Here is a 20,204-nt window from a genome sequence, read left to right as displayed (position 1 = left end):
GTAGCCCTCCTTTGGATGCTCTCTAATAGTTTTATGTCCCTATATTGTGGTGCCCAAAACTGCACACAGTGCTCGAGGTGAGGCCGCACCACAGCAGAGCAGGACAATCCCTTCCCTCAGCTGGCTAGCCAAGCTGCACCTGAAGCACCCCAGGGTACAGCTGGCCCTTGTGGCTGCAGGGCACGCTGGTGACTCCTGTTCAACTTTCTGTCAACCAGAACCCCTAGATCTTTTTTCAAAGGGATGCTCTCAAGCCCCTTGCCCCCAGTCTATATAGCCAGGGTTGCTCTGTCCCAAATGCAGAATCCAGCACTTGCTCTTGTTACCTTTCATGTGGTTAGTGATTGCCCATCCCAGTAATTTGTGTTTGCAGATTTCACTAAAGTGGGCACTCTTAGTATACAGTTGAGTCCTGCATCCAGACTGTTCATAAAAACACTGAAGAGAATTGGCCCTAAAATGGAGCCCTTTGGAATCCCACTAGTGACTGGATGCCAGCATGATGTGACCCCATTTACTAGAACCCTTTGAGCCTGACCTGTCATCCAATTGTGTTATCACATTATGTATTTATCTAGCTCTATGCTGGATATTTTGTCCAGAAGGATACTGTGAGAAACAGTATCAAAGGCTTTGATGAAATCCAGAAAGATCATATCAATTGGCTTCCTTTGGTCAACTACGTAGTTGACCTTGTCATAAAAGGAAATTAAGTCTATTAAACAGAACTTTCCCCTTGTGAACTCATGTTGGCTGTGACCAATGACTGCATTGTGTTTGAAGTGTTTTTCAATAATGTGCAGAATAATCTTCTCCATAATTTTACCAGGCACTGAAGGGAGACTGACAGGCCTGTAGTTGCCAGGGTCTTGTAGTTGCCAGGGTTCTTGCCCTTTTTGAATACTGGGACAATATTTGTCAACTTCCAGTCAACTGGGACCTCTCCAGATTTCCAAGACCCTTGAAAAATAATTGAGAGAGGTCTTTCAATGCCATCAGCCAGCAATTTGAGTCCCCGGGCATGAATCCCATCAGTCCCCATAGATGCATGTGTTTCCAGGTGGAGCAGCAAATCCTGCACAAGGTTGGAGTTGGCTGTGAGTTTATCATTCCCCCAAGTCAAGGTCCTCCCACTCAGGGCTCCAGGGGTCCCAGGGCCCTTCACTGGCATTGGAGACAGAGGCAAAGAAGGCATTAAATGTCTCTGCTTTGCCTATGTCCCTATTTGTGATGGACCATCCTCATCAAGTAACAGACCAATGTTATCTCTGGTCCTCCTTTTGCGTTAACATACTTTAAAAAGCCCTTTGTTGTCCTACCACTGGCCAGCTTCAACTGTAATTGAGCTTTGTGCACAATTTTTTTCCCTACAATGGTGAATAGTATCTCAGTAGACCTCCCATGTCACTCGACCTTTCTTTCAGTGGCCATAGGTTTTCTTTTTCTGCCTAAGCTCTAGGAGATCCCTGCTCAGACAAGCTAACTTTCTGCCTCACCTGCTTGACTTCAGACATTTTGGAATTGCCTGCTCCAGTGCTTTTAAGAGGTGGTACTTAAAAAGTGACCAGCACTGATGGACCCTGATGGCCTTTAAAAATGGAATCCCAGGGGACCTTACTAATTAGTTGCCTGAGCAGCCTGAAATCTTTCATGTGCTCCAGCCTTAATGCAATCCATTAGTTAGATTACGTGAACCAGAGAGTGAAAACAAGCTTCTCAATCTGGCAGAGGAGCTGCAAATACCGCCTGCTGGGAAATAGAGACTTAGGAGTCACTCATCATCTTTTATCATTTTGGCTTTATGTCATGCACTAAATTGTGTTGTGGAGCTCGTGGCAACAGCTGCTAACAACTCAGAGCACTGACTTTGCTTAAATCCAAAGGCAACCATGATAAGGAGACTATTTCAGGCTAGTATAACTTGACCTGGTTATTGTGCATAGGCTGAGTATTGGGGTCATTGCTCCTCCCGCCTCTGATGGTGAATATATGCACAGTTTTCCCCTGTGCTTTAGACACCTGTTTTACCCATGTGGTGTCATCCATGTAACATCATCCTATGCTTGCCCTCCTCTATGCCACATCCTTTGCCTCCACATCTCAAGGGATCTGCTATTGTGCCAGGCCTGTACTTCTCCATGCTGTCATTGTGCTAGCATCCTCAATAGCTCACACTACTATGAGCAACTGCTTGCTCTCTCCCAAAAGAGCGTGCTGCTGCTCTCTCCCAAAAACTACAGTTGTACCACACAAAGAAACATCATAGGACCTATCTCCATTCTTGAATTCATTCCAGTTTAAAATGTGAGCCAAAAATAAAGACATTTTTTGATATACTGTCTACTGTCCTTTCATATTGATATTTGTGGTATTTGAGTCCTCCCATTTTGTGAGAAAAAGGTTATAAAAATACTCCCAGGGGTACCTCGTGAGACTTTTCATGGCTCCTGGTACACATAATCTGCCTTTATGCCTGCAGCTTGGCCAGGAGATGGCTCTGCCTGACCAGCTGTGTTGAGCATGAGGGCCTGTGGTGCACTCAGCAGCCTGCAGGAAAGGCAGCACTTTAGTGGGTCCAATAGGACAGCAGCAGGGTTCGGCCCCAGCTGAGATCCAGCAGGCAGTGAAGCTGTGGTCAAGCTTGTCCTTTCACTGTCAGCCTGCCCCAGGTGCAGGTTTTGCCTGCCAACTGGATTATGCTGCAGGTCTGGTGGGAATATGACAGCTTTTTACTGGAACTAAAACAAAAATCAGAATCGTCATAGACTAAAGGTGCTAAATTAAAGTATATGCACTATAAAAGGAAGTTTTATTAATATTCCATTGTAATGCATCTTTTTCTATCCCTTAGGATTAACTTCAGGATGGCTGGAAGAACAGAGCAATTCTCTTCCCACAGTACTGGCAATCCATAAACAGGAGTGTTGGTACACTTGTCCTGGAGATGTGTCTTCCTGCAGCAGCTGTAGGTCACGCTATCTGTGGCACTAAGTGGGAAAGTGGGAAAAGAGCTTGAGCACAGAAGGTTATCTGGAGTTTGAAAAGGTGCAAATAAGATGGTGATAAAGCAGAAAACACAGATAAACCAAGCTTTGACATCTTGGTTAGAAAGGGAGATAGTGATCTAATTGGTAATTATATGATCTCCTCGTCAAGTTGGGAAACTGTCCGTGCTGAAGCTTTTTTGTTAGATTCTGATAGTACCTTTGATAAGCTTAGTCCATGTATCAACAATGCTATGTAAATATAAAATGGCCTAGAGCTTCCATGTTTGGAAGCACAATGCACAGAAATGCTGATTCTTGCTTCAATATCTGCACCAAACGACTTTGCTAAGAGTGAGCATGACGTTGCAAATTAAGTTGTCAAAAACTGGAAATTGAGAGCAACAAAGCAATGTAGAGAGCTACAGGGATGTGAAACTGCAATCTTAAGTGTCCAAAAGCATGTGCAGATATAGTCCACATGTGCAGAGGGGAATCAATCCAAAACTGCCTGTGAAATATCTGTGCACCCTGTACAATGCAGGAATTTTCCATCTGGAATGCAAAAATTTGCCCTAATGGTTTGTATTTTTACAGATTTAGTTACATCTATGTGCTTCAGTTTGACACAAATGCTTGTTGAATAAAGTAAGTGCAGAAACTGCTTGAACTAAAGTAAAGGTAGGAGAATATATGCAATGTCTTTCTGCAGCTGTCTTTTTAACTCTTTTGGCACAACACACACAAAAAAATCAGAAATATTTCTACATTTCTGCTACTTTGGCTTCAAGGAAAGCTACAGAAGTTTTGATGAGAGCTGCATCTTTCAGTGAGAGCTGCATTGTTCAGCAGCAAATGCAAGAGATTCTTGGAAAACACATGCAGAAATGGGCTGGAAAGAACAACTGTGTTCCTATTTTTCATATTGCTTATTTTAATGTTCTGTACATGTACAAGAATAGGGAGTGTCTTTAAAATATCTACTCATTGTAGAGAGAAAACGCATGTCTGTATGTTTCCTTGGAGTTGAAATGGATACCTGCTGTGAAAGAATTCTCCCCCAGTGTAATTAGCTCAGCCAAATAATTGCCTGAGCTGCGGTGTTCATTATTAAAATCATGTGTACGAAGTGTGACATTGTAAACATTTGTATCGCTTTAAATATCTAGTTTCAGTTTAGCCGAGTTTAGCATGCCATTACTATGTCTGAGAGCAGCACTTGTGGCATTTTATAATTTAGGTTTTCCTCTGGAGAGAAGAGTACCCTGTAATTAATTTTGCAGAAAACCCAGGTGAATCACTGAGCAAAATTTTTGCTACCCAACTTCTTTAAAACAAAACATGACCCTAAGAAATGAGATCTAGGAATCCAAAGGGTTGCAGAACATCACTTTCACTGAGTGCACAGGACACCTTGACATATCAAAACAAGCGGATGCTATCGTGCTGAAGGGCCTGAGATAGCTCTTCTCTTCTAACATATTTCCCCAAAGGCAGTTCATTTGTGGTCTTATCACTTTCATTGTTGAGAAAGATGAAATAAAAGCATATAAACTTTTTAAAAGAGCCTTTGAGACTCCACATTAGTATTACTTTGTGGTATTCTGTTTCTACATGTCAGACATTTTACACTTGCACTTTTTATCTGATAGTTTACCCTGTAAACTAACTGAATTCCAAAACATCCCTGTAAAGCAGGAAAATCATATTTATAAAGATATCCACAGGTGTGGTGGAAGTAAAGGGGATGTGTAACTGATCCCATAAAGCTGTGAACTTCCAGTCCAAAGGACAGGTCTCCAGGTGTCCATCACTGGAGAGACAGACAGAGGGAGATGGAAACATATCATGTTGAACCGGAGGTAATGATTCCCTCAGACTTAAATCCTACAGAGGTGCCTAAATAGCAGTCATTACTGGTACTGCAGTTCACAAAGATACATCCAAGCCAAGTTTTAACCTCATTAAGTAAAAATTAGACGTTTATCAGTCTGCTGGGTAGAAGAACTTTATCCGTTCTCATGGAAAGCCACAGAACTACTGCTCTCAAACCGATGTGCTGACTGAGTTAGCTCTGCATTTTCTTTTTCCTGCACATGGAGCGCACACAGGAGCATCACAAGTGCATGCAGTGTGGGGGGACCTGGCCTCCTACGTGGTGTTGCGTGACCCCACGTAGAGCTTGTACAGCAGGAAAAGGACCAACATACAGGACTGTGGAGAGCCTGATTGCCTAGTGGTGTCAAACAGTCTTGTTCACAGTCTTGTTAAAAAGCGTGCTCTCCAGCTGCTCAGCTACACCCAGACCCTGTGGCCCTGCCTTGCCATACGAACTTTTCTGCCTTGCAGCCCCTCCAATTCATCACTAGCTGTGACCTCACAACTTGGGAGAAGAAAACTGAGGATGATGTTAAGGAGAGTGACTTCTGAAAATGAAAACATCTATGAAAGTCCTTAATGCTCTAGAAAAAAAAAAAAAAAGAAGTTTGTTTTCTTGACATATTACTGCCCTACTATTGTGTATTTCAGGTTTCGGTATTATTCTGAGGATATTACTGTGTACCAAGTAATATGAATATTTATATTTCAGGATTGAATTTGGTCCAAGTTTTTGCAAGCACGGCCACACACTGCCTGACACAGGCACTCTGCTCTGTGAAACCGTAGATTATCAAGCACAGTGCCAACTAACTGCCTCAGAGCGTGGGCACAGACCAGGTTCGTGGGAAGATGTGGTGGCAGCACTGCTGGAACTGTGCACCTGCATGTAATTTAAGCCTGTTTGTATTAGATTTGATGTACTTAGTTTATGCTCAACAATGATGGATAGATGATTTTTTTGTGTGTGAGAACACTGCTCGTTGACAACGTCTCATAGTCCTTAGGAATGACCCGCTCGCCCTTCGTGGCGCTCAGTGCGGTTACGCCCAGGCTCTGAGGGGGCAATCGGTGCAGCAAGCAGAACCGTGAGGACTAGTATCTCAGTCAGATGACGAGCAGGTGCTGGAGAGCAGGAAACAAAACCAAGGGCCAAAACACTGAGAAACGGCGCTCGGCGGGGCGGGTCAGGCGGCCGGCCGCTGCCGCCGCCGATAGGCCGCGCCGCATCGCCTGAGCGCCGCCGCCACCCAGCGCCCTCCTCCCGCCGCGCTCCGCCGGCCGGGGAGCGGGGGTCCGCGGGGGGCCGCGGCCGGGCGGAGAGGGCGGCGGCGGGGCTGCGGGACGCGGCGGGGGCAGCGCCCTGCCCGCCGGGCTCGGCCGCGCTCCCTCAGCCCCTCGGGGCCGGACGACGCCCGTCAGGAGGGCGGCAGCCCCCGCCCCGTCACGCGGTGCCGTGCCGGCCGCGGGGCTCGGCGGAGGCGGAACATAAGCCGGCGGCAGGAGAGCCGTGCTCCGCTCCGCTCAGCTCCGAGCCGTGCCGAGCCGTGCCAGGCCAGGATGCGGGGCTTGGTGCTCGCCGCCCTCCTCCTCCACAGCGCTGTCGTTTGGGGCGCGTTCGCCGGCGGGCGGAGAAACGTGGACCCCGAGACCAACATGAACATCGTGAGTCGCTGGGGGGCACGGGGAGCCCGGCGGTGCCAGAGCCGGGCCTGACGGGGTGTTTAATGTCATCTAGAGCACGTTTGGGGGCTTAAACTGGTCAGTCAGCCTAAGGTGAATGGAATTTAGTCTTAAAATCGCTTTGGAATGTTGATGTCACTGTTAACTATTGAAAATTTGGCTTAGAAAATAGCGTGGTTTGTGTAAGTGCCCCTCTCTTCCTTGCCCGGCAGCCTGCCAGTAGAATTCTGGTCGTGTCTTGCATTTCTGACATTTTCTCAAAGCATAACTGGAGTCAAATAGCAAGTTCACTGGCCTAGTGGAGTTACAGATGGAAGAAGTGAAATTAACGTAAAGCTTGAGACATAAGAGATGGGGGATGCATCTGTCAATGAAATTATAGTATTAAAACAAGCGTGATGGTTTTATTATTTTCTCCTTTGGCTTGTCAGGAAGTTCAGTTAAAAGCTGTGCAATACAAGTAAGATTTTAGGAGAAACGGTGAGTAAGAATGGCACACGAAACTGCAGGTGTAGGCGGCAATATCAGTAGCTCATGCATGTGAGGATTGTGATCTTAGTGTTTTTAAAGCAGCTCTGTTAGTGGGTTTGTTTCAGCACATTGCCTAAACGTCACACAGAGGACATGATGACACTAATTCAGCCATAAATTTTGTGTATAAATCTGAAATGTCTTTGAGGAAGTCTTCTCCTTCAGAAGAGAGAAGAACTCTGCATGGAATCATAGAACCACGCAATACCCCGAATTGGAAGGGACCCACAAGGATCACAGAGTTCAACTCCTGGCTTCGCACAGGACCACCCAAAATCAGGCTGTGTGTCTGAGAGCATTGTCCAAGTGCTTCTGGAGCTCTGGCAGATTTGGTGCTGTGACTACTGCCCTGGGGATCCTGTTCCAGTGCCCAAACAGGGTTATTCCCTCCTTCTCATCCCTCAATATGCCACTGTGATACCAAATGTTGTGAGCACTTGGTTGTTATTGGAAGATACTAGTTTTCTTGGGAACAAATTTCATTTTTTGCCTACCGTTTCTCTCAGTGTTTTGTCCTGTCACCATAATCTCCTTTTCAACTTTGCAATCTCCTTTATCATTGGAAGTGGCGCTCAGGTAACTAACCTGACAGATATGGATGGGGACGGGTTAGGGAGTTCTCCTAGGTTAAAGTTTGTGCTCTGACTAGTTCCTATCCAGGGTAAATTGCAGGAGAGAACCTGTCTGCATTGAATAGATGAATGGTTATGGCACATTCCTACCACATCCTTTGATTTCACTTTGCTGTCTGTGAAAGGAACGCAGAGTACTTTGAACATGTTAATGAGTGAAGGAGGCTGAGAGTCTGACTTCAAGGTGGTTCTTTCTTTCTTCAGAGTCAAATTATTATCTTCAGAGGATATCCTAGTGAGGAGTATGAAGTGACAACAGAAGATGGCTATATCCTTTCCATTAACAGAATTCCTTACGGAAGAAAAGGTCGAGGGTGGAGCAAAGGTAAGGTTGATTTCTGCTTGGAAGAATGGAAAGTCATGAAAACGCTCTCCTTCATTTACAGAATTTCTGTTCCTATAATAATCCAGAACAAATTAAAGACTATAACTTGTGCAGTTAGGTGACTGGTGAGTGTTATGACCAGAATAATTCAGGCACATGTAGAGTGACTAGAGTAAAAGAAGAGAGAAGAAGTTAGAAAGCTATATTTTTCTAGTGCTCCCATTTTGTGACATTAATACACACCCCTTAGTGTTTGATTTTGTTTGCAGGGCTGAGTAGGCCTCAAATTTCTAGTAAGTGGCAAAATAAGGGTTAAGATTTTTTTTTTTTAAAGTAACAAAGTATCTTAAAAAGAGATTGATTATACCATTGTTGCATTGTTTCAAACGTATTTAAATATACCTTTTCATTAAAAAGAAGTTTGTTTAAAATGCCTGAGAGCTTTCAGAAGTAAGGGCAGTTAGTATGCCTCTTTTCATGAAATATAAGTAAACTGTAGGAGTTCTCACTGGAATGTTCACAAAATAATTACTGCCTGATTTCTGGGAAAAAAAAAAATACTTTGTTAATTACAACCTTTGAAGTTGCCCTTGCAGTAAGTTACAAGCTAGAGCAATGCTGTCTACTGTTGTGGTGTCATTTTGTACACAGTACACAGCTGGTTAAATAGTATTTTATCTATAATAAGAGAAAACCCCCTGAGAGCATCTTGAGGACAATACTTTTAAAAATATATTGCAAACTAGGATATGTAACAGGTTGTTGGCAGCAGTCAGCCCAGATGAGGTTGTTTATGTCTGTGATTTGATGGGGGAACTGGGAGGGGAATTGGCATATGCCACCAGACCACTGTCACAAGCTGTAGGAAATACTGAAAAAGATGACATAAAACCATGGAAGGGATGCAGGGGGTGTTCAGGTGTTGAGGTGGCAGAGGGGAAGTGTAAAGGGAATGTATGCTGAGACTTACAGGCATGATACAGGCAAAGGTTTTTGCAAGGACTGAAGGATGGAATGCTTTAAAAATGAGATAAATGTATTTGGAAGAAGAAGAGAGATGGATGGCCTTTGGCTTGCTGTCGTCTTGCACTGCATACAGAAATAGCAGTACATCTGAACAGCAGTCGCGGAATTGGTATCATGTCACCACCCATTATAAAAGATCTTACCAACAATTCCGTGCACGCAACAGCAGCCAGTTTGCATAGGAGCTGTACATGTCCTAAAGACTCAGAACCTTTGAGAGGTAAAAACATGGCACTCAAGGCTATGCCCTATAGCCTTGGGTGCGAACAAGACCCATGGAAAAATCCTCTCTGCCAAAGGCCAAGCAGCAATCTTTCCGACCTTAACTATTGGTTTGGCATGAGCGAGGGTGTTTGCACTACATGCTGCCACTCACAAGGTTGGTGTGTAAAGTTCGGTGCATGGACGAGGCCAGTCAAATCTGGCAAGTGTCTTTGTCCTTAAAAATTTCAGAGAAGCCACAGGAAAAAGACTGCCTTTGAACATGCTGATTTTGTCAAATCCTTCATCTATGACATAAGCAAACAGAAGTTTCCTGACTTGTGGGAATTCTCCACATTCCCCTTGCCACACCCTCGACCCCAAGTTCATGTTTTGCAAAGTGCTTTAATTTTAAAAACAAGGATTACTGAGCACATTTGGGGAAGTATGATGTCCTAGAAGAATGAAGATTTCAAAGTTCATGTTGATCTTAAGTTTTTATAGACTTGGTATCTTTTCCCAGAAAGATACCAATGTTGTGTTACTGCTGACTTAGCGTATGTATGCCATAATTCTTTTGCAATACCTGCTTAATGTGAATAGGATGCCTTGGAGTTACGTATCACATGATGTTTTGGAACAAGACCTATAGTTCCTCAGCTCAAAAAAATGGAAAAATGACTGTAGATCCTAAAAGCAAAAAATCAGTGACTTTCTCATTTTTAGTAGGAATTAGTTTTAACTGTCTTAATGAAAGATGTTGATGAAACACTAAACGAGAACATGATGGTAAGAATGAAAGGGATTAAATTTGGAAATATATTTTCCATTTAGATCTGGGTTGTGTGTGATGAGAACAAAATATTGTATACACGAAAGGGTGGTTTAAGTCCTTACCCTCTTTGTTTGCTTTAGGTTTTTTTTGGATTAGAGGTGATACAAAATTGTTATTGTCCAAGTCAGTTTGTCCTGTGATGGTACAAGTCATGTGCTTGGTGAAGTGAAACGGGAACTGGCAGAAATTCAGAAATTGGTGGCGAATAGGAGGACAGTTAAAGCATTAAAGGATTTAAACAGTTTCTTCTTTCTGTGTTACAAAACACGCGAGTAGTGGTTTGAGGAGAGCTGCTTCTTCAAAAAATAAGAAGTTGGTTGGCCTGAGTTTAGTAAAAGGGAAGAAAGTATAAAGCAAAAGTGATCATTACAGAAAACAAATTTAATGTTAGGCTCAAAAATCACGCACTCTGTTCATAAAGCAATGCCACAGTTCATAAATGTTCATAGATCAATGTTCATGAAGCAATTACCACAGTGCACTAAACAATAGTGTTGAATTATACTGTCTCTTGTGCTAGTCTGACACTGCCAGAAACTTGCTGCGATTCCATGGACAGTGCACTACAATTTTATTTTTTTATTTTTTAACAAAATGGGAAAAGCAGGCACCAAAAAGTTTCATTGTCACAGCTATAAAGGCTGCCAGCAGGGAGGAATCTTGTTAATTTGGATTTATGGAACCCACAGCAAACTCTTATGGCCATGACATAGAATATAGGGTCTAGTTGTGATTTGGATGTTTTTGCTGAAAGATCTAAGTCCACTTTAGTAAACTGACTCAATGTTTTCTCCGTTGAAATTGTAGTAGAATGATCCCTCATTGGAAAAGGTAAATTCCTGAGTAATTTCTGTCATTGAGCTAAAATTATCACGTATCAGATTTCAGTTATTAATGCGGGGAAAATGTCACCTTTGATACTGCGTGATCTCGAGGTAGGTCTTTAGAATTTTTGAAGTTCATTTTCCTCCTGAAGGATTATATGTCATTTTATTTTCCTTCAGCAGGAGCCTTGCATTTTTTAATCTGTATTCCAAATAAAGGTTTCATTTCTCTTTTTGCAGTAGGAGAGTCAGGAGAGAACCTTCCTAAATTTCATGTGGGTCTTCACTGCGGTTCTTTTAACTACTTAAGCCAAGGGAAGAAAGGCCTTTAGAACATGGGGTTCCTTGTTGTCTATCCACGCTGCTTTTCAGGTTCTGCCAGAGCTTTGCTAACAGAATGGCGTTGGATAGAGATAACGTTGGTACTGCTAACCTTAGTAGATTAAATCAAGTAGATTAGATATTCAAATCTGAAGCAGACATAACTCACCTGAATTTCTCTCAGGCGTTCAATTCCAGATGAACAGGAAGCTATAATAAATGCGTTGTTTTTCAGGTCCAAGGCCTGCTGTGTTTCTGCAGCACGGTTTACTTGCCGATGGCAGCAACTGGATCACAAACTTGGATTACAATAGCCTTGGCTTTATGCTGGCAGACGCTGGCTATGATGTATGGCTGGGAAACAGCAGAGGGAACACCTGGTCCAGGAAGCACATACACTTCACAGTGAAGCAAGAAGAATTCTGGGTTTTCAGGTATCCTCATCTTTGTAGGGAAACTTCACGTGCTGTTTGTGAGCAGGCTTCTGTTCCTGTCTTTGCCCATCATCTCAGTTCAGTCATGATGTGAATGTACAAGATACTTTCTGGTTACGTGTGCTGTCACATACGTAGGGGTAGCAAAGGGGAGTTTTATAGTCAGTATGGTGTCCTGAGACAGCTTTCATAGATGGTCAGTAGAACAGTAATTGCTTTCAGCAGTGCTTGGTGTGTCGACTTAATCACCAGGGTGTACTGCTTCATCCAAAGGCAGTTGTGCTTTATGTCCAGACAAGTGATCTTCAGTGCAATAAAGTTCCATGCAGCTGTAACACACTGATAATTTTATCTTTGCTTTGTAGCTTTGATGAAATGGCTAAATATGACATTCCAGCCTCAGTGGACTTCATTTTGAAGAAAACTGGCCAGGAACAAGTATTTTACGTTGGCCATTCCCAGGGCACCACCATGGGTATGTGAAGAGATGCGTTCATTAGAACATGCTGTAGTTGAAATGGTATCAAGTTCTACATGTGTGGGTTAATGATGAAAAGAATAGAACTTCAGAAATCTACTGCTTCTGTTTTTCAACTGCTTTCTGAAATATATTCATCAACATTAAAAATAAAAGAATTAACTTTTCTGTGCTTGCTTAAAGTGGGAAGCTATTGAAATGAAAAATTGAAGTCACAGGTAGCTGTCAGTACAGTTTCTGTGAAATACTTCGAGCTACACATAATAATCTAGAATCATTATGTATGTGTAGAATAGAAATTGTCATTTACTATATGTAAGGTCTGCATCGGGTGCTTTTAGACCTGCAAACAGAAAGAACAAGAATAGTGTTGGATTAGTTAGCATGGGCTTGTTTTTCAGAAGAAAATAAATCCTCCTGATATGCCTAGTTTAATTTGTGTTCTGTAGTAACTAGATTAATTTGAAATATCTAAACTGGTCCTAGAGACAACAGTCAATCTATTAATCTAAAAATCATTTTGCACACAACATCTTAAATTTTGTAGAATCGCCAAATAAAATTCTCATATATCTTGCCTCAGTGATGAGGTTTGCTAATTATTCTCATATTGTTCACAGCTTTCATTGCTTTTTCAACTTTGCCACAGCTGGCTAAGAAAATCAAAATGTTCTTTGCCTTGGCACCAGTAGCTACAGTCAAGTTTGCTACTAGCCCTCTGACAAAACTGGGAGTGTTTCCTGAGCTGCTTCTCAAGGTTTGTGTTTGAATGTATAAATTTTAAGGCGAATGAAGGGCGTCCCTCTCTGGTTGAAAACAGCATAGCAAATAATGGTAATAGCTGTGGATTAGAGATTAACATGTCCCACAAGAATGCTGGGCCAGTTTTTCCAGCATAATGCTATGAAAGTCAGCAGTGGTTTCTCTGGTTTTACTACTGTCTAATGAGACAATTTGCATCCGTGTAAAGTAGTACTTTACAAGCACAACTTAATAGGTGGAATAAAGTTATGTTTTTTCAGTTACAAATTTCTAGAATTCAGGCTACAGAAATCACACAATTACTTAAATAGTTGGTCTGTTTTAGAAGAGTCATGTGTTAGCTTTATATAGAATTCTTTTTGAATTGTCGTGAACTTTAACAGATTTATTTCAGATTTAGTTTTATTTAATATTGGAAGAGGATCCACCAGAGCGTGATTAAGTGCAGCAGCTTTATTTAGATGCTATGAATCATTCTCCGAATGAGTTTACCTTTCACCATTATTAACCGCAAGGGGAACGTAGGCAGATTGGCAGGCTGCAGTAAGTGCCTGGAGTCAGACATTGTGAACATCCTGCTGTGTGTCACTTTTAACACTAGCATTTCTTTACACCACCCACGGAGCTTTCCACACAGACCTGTTTGTCCTAAGAGATAAACCCTTCCCTGATGTACCTTGTACAGATTTAATGCATGTCCTTGTGCGTTATTTGTTCCCCTCTCCAAAGGGAGTTAACAGAAAAGTGGTGCTAACAATTGTGATCTCCTGTTGCTCGTGTAATGAGCTTTGTCTGAGGAGGATGGTAGCTGATCAGTGCCTTCTGCGGATGGTCATGTTGTGCCGGGGAACTTGATTCTCACGATGACTTGCAAAAAAACTGCAGTGTACAAGTGCATGACAGCCTGGGGGTCAGTCATATCCTTGAAGAGCTGTCACTTTCTACGGAAGTGCTCAGTCGGCTGTTTTCAAATCCTTGGCTGTTTTTAAAAATACCCACCGAAAGGAAGTGGCCACCACAGCTCATGCATCTGGTTTTTCTTCCATGGTTTGAAGAGAGGAAGTTGCAAGTACAGAGCCATTTAACAGCAGATGCAGCTTAGAATATTTTAACCTTAAAAAATTCTGATGACAAGAAGCTCTACGGTACTCCTATAAAATACTGAATTTAAAACTGAGATTAGCTTTGAAATTCTTGAGTGATTGCCCCAGTTCCCACATACTTTTTGTGGGTGGTAATTGACTGCATCATTTGTAGCAGAAGCACTAACCCTGACCTTCCCATTGGACTGTAAACAAAGGTTGATAAGGAAATACGTCATATGAAAATGACTTAACTTACCTATCACCACTGCAAATGGAAGTAACTACCTTAAGAATGCTGTAGTATGAAAAGTAAAACCAGGTGATTCTATGCAATTACATGTTTGTCCTGTGTGTCTGTTATTTTGCAGGACATGTTTGGAAAGAAACAATTCCTTCCTCAGAATTTTTGGCTGAAGTGGCTTGCTACCCATGTTTGCACCCACAGAATACTTGATGACCTTTGTGGCAACATATTCTTTCTTCTGTGTGGCTTTAATGAGAGAAACTTGAATATGGTGTGTTTTGGTGACTCTGATAGTTAAGTTATTGTGAACCCTTAATGCAGTATTGGCTGTATGATTGTACTGATGGTTCTTTATATGTAATTAGAAAAAAAAAAAAAAAGCCGTCTTCATTGTACTGAGTTAGGATGAATATCTTTCCTTGATGTAGATGTAGTTGCCCAGTTGGAATGGATAGAATTAACCTTCGAAAAAGGTACTAGAAAACTAAAATTAATTTAGATCTGTTGGAGCAGTGTTTTCTGCGACTGTCAACAGAACTGTTGAAGTTTTTTGGTCTCTTGGTGGGCATATAAAATCGCTTTCTCTGGGAGCAGCTTCTGTCCCTGCTGCTTTCTCTGGGAGCAGCTTCTGTCCCTGCTGATACCTTTATCTGTGGTCCTAGTTCGAGAGGACTCGTCCATAGCATTTGTTCTGTTGTCTAAAAGCTAGTTAACAGCAATTGGCATGAGACTGCTTTTTTTTTTTAATGATAATGCTTAGTGTTTCTACGTCCTTGAAATCAGTAAAGCTGGTATCAGCTTACCCACAGGTGGAAGAAGGCTGAGGATTTTTTTAATTGCAGTGAGATGGAATTAGCATTTTTTTAACTATTCACTGTGTGCAAAAAAAAAATATATATATATATTTTACATCAATGTGATAGTACTTTTTCTAATATATTTTTTCTTGCCCAGCACGTAGAGTTTTCATGGTTTTGTGTATCTTATTTTTTTTTTCTGTCAGGATTTAAGTTTCCCCTGGGTATCATGTACTTTTAAAGTCAGGGTGTATGAAGTTTTGAATCACTGTGAACTGACAACTTCTAGTTTAGATGTAGAGTAGGGTCTAGGTTTCTGTGGAGGTCCATCTAAATATTGTTTACTATGTTCCCAATTCTTAAAATATTAGCACTTTTAAAAAGATAGTCCTTAAGTATTTTTATATATTTAGAATGTCATTGTTAGATTTAAAATTCATATTTAAATTCCTGCAGTTAATTGTAAGCAATCCCCAGAACATTAGAACCTTTTACCTCATCTGTATGTGTGGCACCAGTTAACTTCTTTTTCAGAACAGTTTTAAGAGGAATGGAAAATTTTCTGTTAGTTGTTCAAGAAGCAAAAATGGGTAGAACTGTTGCACTATGAGGAGTAAACCACGTCAATTACCTTGTTGCAGAGCCGTGTGGATGTGTATTCAACACATTGCCCTGCGGGAACGTCTGTACAGAACATGATCCACTGGACCCAGGTAAGCTCCAGGATCTCAGATGTCCATGACTCTATCTTGTTTGTAGAATGACATCTCTGATATTTACGTGGAATAAAATGTCGAAATACATATCTAGTGTAGCCCAAATGAAATTCTGGAACTGCTAATTGTCAGAATGGCAGCTGTTCACTGCAGCTGCTTTGATTATACTGACCTTACGGTGGCTCACCTCTTTCCTATTTCTTTGAATAAATGCTAACATTAAGTACTTCAGGAAAAGAAAAAGTGGAATAACTTAACTCAGAGAGATGCTGTAACAAGTATTTGTTCCCCTTTCAGCAGACCTCTTTTTCATTGTATTTTTAGCCAGAGAAAAGTAGCAGGCTTTCTATTTTCTGTTTGGCTTCATTTTGTATTTTATTAGTATATTGTGAACTTTACCTCGATACACAGTTATTTTATGCTTGAGATGCTACCGTGCCTGAGGCTTGCTCAGAAGGCACATCTATACACTGGCAGATAAGGGGAGACATTTGCCATGAAAGCAGTCGTCAGCGCTCCTTGTGATCTTATAGTGGAACTTGTTCATCCATTCAGAAACAATCTGTTGTGCTGTACGTAGCTGTTTAAGTGTTGGCTGAGAGGAAGTTTGTGTGGATCTCTTTTTTCCCATTTTCCCAAATCCCTGCTATATAGACTGCTGTTTCAGGGAAAATAAAGTAGGTGGTGAATTATACAGAGTAGTATTTATAAGAAAACTCCATTGCTGTGTTCTTATATTTAGACAGCTATGTAAATATTGCAGAAGTAAACATGAAGCTGACGCATTCTGGATCTGGATTTGGATTCTGGAAATTGTTTTCCTTAGTGTTTCCTACTGTTGTTACGAAAGAGTGTGGAATCTTAAGGGATGTGACATGGTCTGATGGTACTGAATGTTAATGTTTCCCGCTCCCGTGATGCTGGTAAAGCAGTGATACTTCTTATGCTAATACTTGGCGTTTCAGTGGTTCTTGTGTCAATTGCCTTAGCCAGTTCTCCAGCTGACATAGGCTTTTTTGTTCCTTTGATAAAAGTGTTCTGTTTTTTCTTTGTGCGTGAATATTTGTTCATTTCTAGGCTGTGAAATCTGGGGAACTCAAAGCTTATGACTGGGGAAGCAAGGCTGCAAATATGGCTCACTACAACCAGGTAGACATCTTTTATGGATCTGTTAAAATTTTTGAGTGACACACAAGAAAAAAGTCTTTGGGCACTTCTCTGAGTGCTGTATTTTTACTACATACATAAAGGACCATGAAGCTCTGAGGTAGTCCTAAATGTGGAGTCCGTGCTCAGATACAAAGTTGTGTGGTGGCACAGTGTTTCTTGAGGGTGATCCTTTTGCTAAGATTTAGTTCAGGTCCTGGCTGCCTAGGTCGTGAGGTCCCAGTGCACTTCTCACAAGAAGGAACATACTGTCAATTCGTGTGTATTGCTTATCTTCATCTTGCTTAATCTCCACCTGTGTTTGTTTCTAAATTGCTGAGTGCAGTACTAAAAATATTTGCCCCTGGTCACTTTAGTGACGGGGAAATATTGCTGTATCATCCTTTCAGAGGAGGAATCGTTCTTAGTGTTTGATTAGGGGTTAGAAATACCTAAATGCGATGCATTCTCTGAGAGCTCCCACTACACAGTAGTCCTTCCTGCTATCTTGTAAACTCACCAAGCCACATCTTTACTGCTGTGCATGCTACAATATTGCAGGACTCTTTGGAATTACATTTTTTTCTTGAAAGTCAGGACTCTATCTACATCTCTGGCTGTCCAAGAGCAAAAGAAAAATCAGAATCTAACACGTTCTTCTCGCAGTTGCTTGTATATTGCACTGCAGTTTAGTACCATGCTAGAGACTTGTTCTTTCTAACGCTTTTGTTTTCACTTTTTCACTCCTCAGTCTACTCCCCCTTTCTACAAAGTAAAGGAGATGACTGTACCAACTGCCGTGTGGACTGGTGGACAGGACTGGTTGGCAGACCCAAAGGATGTTGCCATGCTGCTCACTCAGATCACAAACTTGGTTTACCACAAAAACATTCCAGAATGGGAACACTTGGATTTCATCTGGGGCCTTGATGCACCTTACCGCATGTATAATGAAATGATTAACATGATGAGGAAATACGTCTAAACCCGCATGGTATTTCAGAGCATTAGTTCATCAGAAGTTATTTTTTTCTGAAGCATATGCTTTTCTGGCAGTCATGCTACATTGCTTATTTATGATGCATTTTTGAAATGCCAGCAATGACTACTGAATTGGATTTGTATGTGATTTGTTTTTCTCAGTATTATTTCTCTCTCCTGCACAAATCCTCAGTATAGCCTGCTGATTTTGCACACAGCAGCTTGGTATCCCCCCAAAAAACGGCAGTGTGACTTTGCACAAAAGCAGTATTTCATGTGCATATAGATTTAGTGACATGTCTGAAAGACAAGCTAGTCCACTGAGCACCTCAGGTGCTTGACAATAAAACTGGTTTGCTCTGCATAAAGCACTGCCATTTCTCAGTACAATGCCATTTCTGAGTACCTTTCAGAAGTATGCCTTGTACTGCAGTGACCCTATTTGGTGCTGGTACTTTAAAAAGCACTTAGTGACTTCCTGCTGCATTATTTTAGCCATCACTCGCAGGCTAGCTACATCAGATTTCTTTTTTTTTTCTCAACATTGCGCAGAAGAGTTGTCTTGAAGCCAGAGAAGATCACCACTGTCAGTTGAAATCTCCTGTTTTGGAACTGATTCATTACTGCATTTTTCTTGATCTCAGCAATATCCCTGAAGCCTTTTGTGTTCCACATGACAACTGTGGATAAGGATCATTATTTTCCCTTGAAGATTTCTGTAACAAGAGAAGCAGTTAAAAGAAATACCACTTCTTGTTAGCTTTGTCAATAGGTTATGACTTTCAAGGAGAATAACATAACATACTTGTGTTTTGTTTGCACTGACCACTAGAAAACAAGCTCCCCCCAGTATACTACTGGTCAGGGAAGGGCCAATGCATTAGTTCTATAGCTTGAGTGACTTAATTTGCGTGGACTCTTCCCGTTAATCTTCTGCTGCTTTGCAGATCTGTTTACTTTTTAGCTGCTTATATGGTGCTTGCCACCATTGTGTTCACCATACAATAACCTGGAGCAGCCTAGCAGTATTTATGGCAATTTTCATTTGTCTCAGCTTCTACTTTAGAATGGGGCTAAGCCCCCATTTAATGGGGGAAGAGGATTCACATCTGCTTTAGGGGCCTGGCTTTGGAGCTATAACCTTCTCTGATGTAGGTGCCTTGCTCTCTCCATTGACTGCACAGAGGACTTTGGCTCCTCTGAATTGCAAGTAAGTTCAGTGCCTAATGTAGGTGTATGAACAATCTCCAGAGTCAATTGCCTCAGTCCAGATGAAAATTTCTGTGCCAGAGTTGGAGTTCAATCCAGACCTCTGTTAGTAATCCTAACAGGAACAAAAGACTTTTCTATATGTCATAGAAAATAGTACAGTTTAAACTGTGGCAGCCTTTTTTTGTAAGAGAAAAATGCATAAGCCATAATTTACTTCTTTTTTTTTTTTTTTTTTTTTTTAAACTCCTAATTCAGACTCAGGGAGTCCTCAGGCTTTGTTAAAAGAAAAAGTGGTTCGTGGTATTGCAGATGTGATTCCTAGCAGGACCTTTAAGTTTGCTTTATAGCAGTCATATTTGCTCCACATTGCTCTGCTGGAAGGAAGACTGTAAGAATCCAAAGCGGCTAACTTTGCAGTTGTGATGGTATGTGATACAGCAAGAGCCATGTGCATCATGTTTATTAAGCTTGAGGTATTTCAATAAATGTGAGAGACCTGGTTGGAGTTTGGAGTGACGTGCTCTGTTTCACTTCTTGTTTCATGAATGCATGTGAGTCTTTGGGACAGAGTCCGGAGAGCCAAGTCTATTTTTCACAACTATTCATCCGTAGAACAAGTACAATAAAAAAAACGGGATTTTACTTGGCGATTTTACTTCTTTCCTGAAAGAAGCTTTGCCTAAACCTCAAAGGCCATTTGTGTTGTTTCAAAAGATTTTTCTGAGACTTCTAGGTAATGTAAAAACTATAAGTAACTGCTCACAAGACTGAGGCATTTTCTAAGCCTCCAGGTGAATGGTTCTGTTCAAACTACTGACACGGTGGAAAGCTGCTTGGGTCACATTCTTAAACCTTGGGTAATTACTGACTGTCTAGTAATCTCATAAATAGCATGTAACCACATTGTACGGTAGGGAACTAATCTTTTCCTTCATGAATTTGGTGTGAATCCCCAGCTTTTGACCTTTTTCATCTTCAATAATAAACACTCTCAGGCCATACCTTTCTGTTCATTCCAAATACAGTAGGCGCACAATTAAGATAGCGGGCTGTATTAAATCTTGTTGCCAGCTTTGTCAGCTGCTGAACCCCCTGCGTGCCTTGAAATA

The 20,204-nt window shown here is 41.6% G+C and overlaps 1 protein-coding gene across 1 annotated transcript; it reads left to right on the top strand.

The window, feature by feature from the left end:
* Positions 1-6,171: 6,171 nt before the first annotated feature.
* LIPA (lipase A, lysosomal acid type) lies at positions 6,172-19,600 on the top strand. Its single transcript, XM_040563629.1, has 9 exons — positions 6,172-6,527; positions 7,913-8,033; positions 11,476-11,674; positions 12,040-12,149; positions 12,773-12,909; positions 14,368-14,514; positions 15,682-15,753; positions 16,834-16,905; positions 17,654-19,600. Exons 1-9 carry the CDS (start codon positions 6,423-6,425, stop codon positions 17,885-17,887), a joined length of 1,197 nt encoding a protein of 398 aa, XP_040419563.1. The 5' UTR covers positions 6,172-6,422; the 3' UTR covers positions 17,888-19,600.
* Positions 19,601-20,204: the final 604 nt, after the last annotated feature.

Source organism: Cygnus olor, chromosome 7, assembly GCF_009769625.2.
Source record: "Cygnus olor isolate bCygOlo1 chromosome 7, bCygOlo1.pri.v2, whole genome shotgun sequence".
Classification (NCBI taxonomy): Eukaryota; Metazoa; Chordata; class Aves; order Anseriformes; family Anatidae; genus Cygnus; species Cygnus olor.
The sequence above is the reverse complement of the archived record's forward strand: the minus strand, read 5'-3'. Positions and strand labels throughout refer to the sequence as shown.

What these genes read in the sequence shown, in the direction of transcription:
- LIPA (XM_040563629.1), top strand. Translation starts at nt 6,423, where the DNA reads ATGCGGGGCTTGGTGCTCGCCGCCCTCCTCCTCCACAGCGCTGTCGTT. An exon ending in CCGAGACCAACATGAACATC is followed by an intron (nt 6,528 to 7,912) that starts GTGAGTCGCTGG and finishes TTCTTTCTTCAG; the next exon opens with AGTCAAATTATTATCTTCAG. An exon ending in ATGAGAGAAACTTGAATATG is followed by an intron (nt 14,515 to 15,681) that starts GTGTGTTTTGGT and finishes ACCTTGTTGCAG; the next exon opens with AGCCGTGTGGATGTGTATTC.